The sequence below is a fragment of the Laccaria bicolor genome, genomic scaffold, assembly GCF_000143565.1.
Source record: "Laccaria bicolor S238N-H82 LACBIscaffold_42 genomic scaffold, whole genome shotgun sequence".
NCBI classification, from domain to species: domain Eukaryota; kingdom Fungi; phylum Basidiomycota; class Agaricomycetes; order Agaricales; family Hydnangiaceae; genus Laccaria; species Laccaria bicolor.
The window spans coordinates 174,853-179,669 of record NW_001889913.1 but is presented as its reverse complement, the minus strand read 5'-3'; the positions used below and the strand labels follow the sequence as shown (position 1 = coordinate 179,669).

At 49.4% G+C, this 4,817-nt stretch overlaps 2 protein-coding genes across 2 annotated transcripts; one reads left to right on the top strand and one right to left on the bottom strand.

Annotated features, from left to right (window-relative positions):
• Window positions 1-1,404: 1,404 nt before the first annotated feature.
• LACBIDRAFT_332564 (uncharacterized protein) lies at window positions 1,405-3,169 on the bottom strand (the record flags this gene model as incomplete). Its single annotated transcript, XM_001887071.1, has 7 exons — window positions 1,405-1,495; window positions 1,673-1,804; window positions 1,825-2,008; window positions 2,377-2,466; window positions 2,495-2,618; window positions 2,827-3,035; window positions 3,091-3,169. 7 exons carry the CDS (start codon window positions 3,167-3,169, stop codon window positions 1,405-1,407), a joined length of 909 nt encoding a protein of 302 aa, XP_001887106.1.
• Window positions 3,170-4,010: 841 nt separating this feature from the next.
• Window positions 4,011-4,374, top strand: LACBIDRAFT_309826 (uncharacterized protein; the record flags this gene model as incomplete). The annotated part of the gene is made up of 3 exons (XM_001887127.1): window positions 4,011-4,155; window positions 4,220-4,286; window positions 4,341-4,374. The coding sequence occupies 3 exons, from the start codon at window positions 4,011-4,013 to the stop codon at window positions 4,372-4,374; spliced, it is 246 nt and encodes an 81-aa protein (XP_001887162.1).
• Window positions 4,375-4,817: the final 443 nt, after the last annotated feature.

The window sequence follows — 4,817 nt, the reverse complement described above, 5'->3', positions numbered from 1 at the left end:
CCTCGTTGTAGCTCGTCCATGTGGCTTCTGTCATTGCCTATCTGCATACATTCAGGCCTACCATCGTCCATGGGGACTTGAAAGGAGTCAGGCCCCTTCCTTCGTCCTCTCGTGCTCCCCGCTGACCCCCAACTCAGAAAAAGGAAACATTCCGATCGATGAGCATGGGTATGCCATCATCACCGACTTTGGGCTCCCCAATTGAAATCTCCGGCAAAGGTATACGCATTTGGGTGCAAAGTCCCACCTAGTACTCTCTCCAGATTCACGTTATCGCCACGCTACACGCGCGAGGATTCACGGCCCTCAAAGTGATGAATATTACTCGCAAGATGGGCTTGAAGAAGAGAGTCAGTCTCTGGGCAATGATTCTTCTTCTTGTCATGCCCTGGAACTCAAACGCGCCATCTCCTTGCGTTGACGGCTTATCATCGATGGCTTGAGGAGTTGCTTTGGGCTTCCGAGTCGCCACCCGAATGGCAACGGGCGTAGACACGGTACATTGCTCAAAATTCTTCAGCTGGAAGTATATGTATCCGTAGCTTCACGATTACTTATTATTTGCTACTTGGTGGACAAATTATGGCCACAGCGCAACCATTTACCTTGAAGTCATTACGTCTATTTTTCACACCGCGGGGAACTCATCCTTCCCCACTCCCACATTTTTAGCCAATTCAATAAATTCTAATTTCACCAACGCGTTCAAGTTTGTTCCATCCCCCACCTCTTTCGAAAGCGACAGTACATAGTACGAGCTTACCCACTTCCCCTCACCCTCCTCCGCTGAGCCGCTTCATCCTCGCAACCTCCTCTCTGTGCTGCGAGATCTCTTAGATACACATACCTCTACCCACCGCACCCTCTGCTCCCTGACACGGACGTAGATCACATATACTTGCACGGCTTCCAATCACTTTTGGTTGGGCCCGCTGCACGGCCGTAAACCCAGTTCTTCGCCTGTATCCCGCATTCCTGATTCTTGGCATCATCAACGCCAGAACCGTCACGTCTGCGTCCTTGGGCGCGAGATGCCTCAGGCAGAGGAAGGTATGTAGGTACTGCCGCGTAAATTGTCGTGAAAATAGGAAGTGATAGCAATCAATGAGTGCCCGTGATGTTCTGGGAGATAACAAAATTGTGATGGACGTTGTGCTAGTAATTTGAGTATCAATCGGTCAAGCTACGGTTGAGCTACGGAGTCAAACTGGTAACTTTTATGATTATACGAAATCGTTCCACTGCAAGTAACGTATCCGAAGGTCCTGGGTTTGACGACGGCTCGCGTGCATATTGATGCCTGTCCAATTCTTCGATGCAAGAGATCAGTCAAAATCACAGACCCTTTCACGACCAGAATCTTGGTGACTGTCTCCTGCAGAAACTTTCGTCGACATCGTTGCTTCAAGCGGCTATAGTCCTGATGCTCTTGGATCCACCGAAACTCGGCATACGATATGGAAAATGCAACCGTCCGGAGAGAGAAGTAAAGGAGCTGTAGGCAAGTTTGTAGGATCATGGCATTTCGGAAATGGACGTCTGACGCCCGTGCCGTGAATGTAGAGAGCAAGGGTTGGGAAGACGGGGAAAAAGAGACCACAGCATTCCCTGATGAATATAACGACAATTTCAGATCTTCATCAGCACTTTGAAAGAAAAACGGTCAACGCACGGCGGATCCTCATCAAATCCCTCATCCAGACTACCAAAACAGCAATCTGCAAGGATGAACTCCTGTCCTCGCAAGCTATGCCAACGCAGACCTCTGCTTGGCATAAGCCCCAGCAGTAAAGGTTCATTATGTCTGGAAAAGTATCCACAGACCTCCCCATAGGCAACCATTGGTCTGAAGGCGACCCTATGACGCCATCCGCCCAAGAATGCTCCAAAAAGTCAACGAACCCATGCAAAATAAGTCGCTTGCGGTGCTTGGCGATGGACGGTTTATAAGGATTGAAGTTTAGTCCGTCTTTGGGCTCCTCGTAGCCTGATATCTGAAGGCTGACAACTATCTAACGGTACGCTGCGCTGTTGCGGAAACGAAGAAAGACAAAGTATTTGCACAAGGTTTCGACATCCCGTCGATTGAATGGTATGGATCGCTTGGTGTTTTCCTCGCTCCACACAGTTCGGTCCAGAATATCGGTCACCACCGACCGAGCATCAGACTCAAGCTTCGTGAAGCTTTGCTCAGCTTCTTTGAAGATTTTCTGAGTCTCGACATCAAGAAAGCCAGAGTTGAAGTCTTATCTCGTATGCTTCGTTTAATTCGTTATCTTACACATCGTATATGTGAACACGTTGTTTGTTTGCAGGTTTACCAGTTCCGTTGTAGAGATTTAAGACAGGTATGATTGAAGGTTGTCGTCGACGTACACATGCGACGGACAGAACTCCCAAAGGAAATGAGGGAAATAAGGTGAGGTGGAGCCCGACATGCTGTTAAGCGCGCGTCGGTGAGATAACCTAAGCCTTTGACAATGCAAGAACGTACCAAATGTCAGTCCACTCCTAGTTGCGTTGATGTGGACAAGGAGAGCAGACTCTCCGAAGCATACCACGCGGCGGGGACCTGCGTCGTGGAAACAACTGGCGGATGAAACGAGCGTAACGCGCGTCTAGATCGCCATCATCAAAGCGATCGCGAAGTCGAAACCGAGTCCCTCTATTTAAACAAAGGTGGGAGACAAGTTAAGCTCGGAATACTGGTTATGTAGGTGGTCAACCGCCCGTGCCTGAAATGTCATCGGTCCATGAACACTGCTATCAATTCCGGAGCGGAAAGAAGAGGAATCATAACAGACCGCAGACACACGCCTGACATACGTCATATGGCTTTGATATTGTTGTCCAAGAGGCGTCAAGCAGTAGCGCTGGTTGAGAGTGGGGAAGAAAATCAGGCCAGAAGAAGTTGGGCAACTGTGATTCCATGCGGCTGGACAAGGCCCAGAAGATTGAATATTGCATGAATTTCCCGAAGAAGCCAACTGGGGCTTGGAGAGATAGGTCCTCTTGAGACATAGTACAAGAGATAGCTATCGGTCGATTCATTAATCACAGGATTAGCATGAGAAGGAGGTGCATACTCACTAGTGAGCTGATCTCCGGTTTCTCTCTGGAGACGTTTGGACGTTCCGCGTAAATGAAACTGGCTCAATGAGCCGGACATCCTCAAAGATCGCGGATGATTTCTGTTGATTTCAAGGCACGTATGACAATCAAACGACGATGAGAGAGGATACTGAAGGTGTCGTTCGCCTGTCCTGGCAAAGACTTCGAAAGAAGAAGGGAGGTGGTCAAACGCGGTGGTGATTCGCGCTGAAAGATGGTCAATGGACCCGGGTGGTTGGAGTTCTGACTGGTCTGAGGCTGCTGGGTGGTCGGCAACCGTAGCCTCGTAAGTGGATGGTGGTGATGAGTGTTCGACAGAGCACGGTAGTGGATCCTTTTCTTGCACAAAGGGGACATCAAATGGCGAATACGAGAGTTGAGAAGACGTGAGTTAACGTTGAACATCCTGCTTCGGATATGGCGAGTTGAAAATTAACAGAGAAGCTCTCGGAGTCAGTGCCGCCAGAGCAGCATATCTGTGAGGTGAAACTGCACGATAGCGTTGCAGGGCTTCAGGGAACATTAGAAAGCGAAACTGGCGGCATAGGTGGCAAAGGCACCTCAGAGTTATCCAACCCAGCTTCAGCTATCAAATGGCCTCAGGCTGATCTGGTGCAAAGCCAATGACAGGGATAACCGGCGGTCCCGTAGTCCCTGCGACGTATTGGATGTGTCTTGGTCGACGTCAAGGCATGATGCGATGGTGGTCAAGAACAAATATGACCATCTACCTCATGACGCATTGTGCTTCATCTCATTTCTGGGACAATACCAATATCCGATCCAGTAGCGTATTTTCTGCCCTCTATCAATATCTCTTATCAATCCTTTCGTTAGTCCTCATTGACTCTACGTGATCATGCCCACCATCACTTTCTCGCCCAATGCGGTGTGCGTAGATGACTTCTATCGCCCGCCCACGACCTTCCGGTCTACGGGCAATCTTCGAATACGTATTCCATAAGGCTTCAACTTTGTTGGGCCCAGTCGCTCACTTCTGCCGCACCTCTTTCTCATGGAAACCCATGAATTGGCATAAGAGCGGTAAAGTGTTCTTTGCTATTCCGTTATCCGTTCTCCCGCTCATTATCCTGACACCTAATATCAGGTCCTTTGAGAAAATGCAATCCGTGCACTGCGTTTTTACTCATGATTGGACGGGAAGTTTGTATCTCGTGAGTACTTATGCTGCACTGGATCATTCCCGGTTTTTGACGGTCTCTTTACAGAAATCGCAATCCGTATAACCTAGGCATCCAATGATCCAAAGGACGAAGGTGGGCGTCACGCGGAAACATCCGAGCGCCAGTGGCCCAGAATGATCACCTCCAACCGCACAACTGCAACGGGTTTAATCCAGCCAGCCTCAAACGCCACTGAACCAACATTAAGGTGTAGCAGGCGCAGCGGATGGTCATAGACGAGCTCGTACTATCAAGTGAGTACTACGCCTTTGGTTATTTCAATATGTTGCTAACATATTGCTCAACCAGTCGTCAACCAGTCGTCAACGTAAAGATCTTATGGCGCAAGCCTCTTGGCTCTTTGCTCAATCCTGAGTTGTCGCCGATGCGCTTTCCTGGATCTTTCACTACCGCAACCGCCATCCACAGGACGAACCGGACGAGGGTCACGCGTTGAAGCGACGGAAGTTGTTCGAGTGTCGACTTCGCCAAAGCCTCGTCCGTCGTTGTTGCATCTCCAAG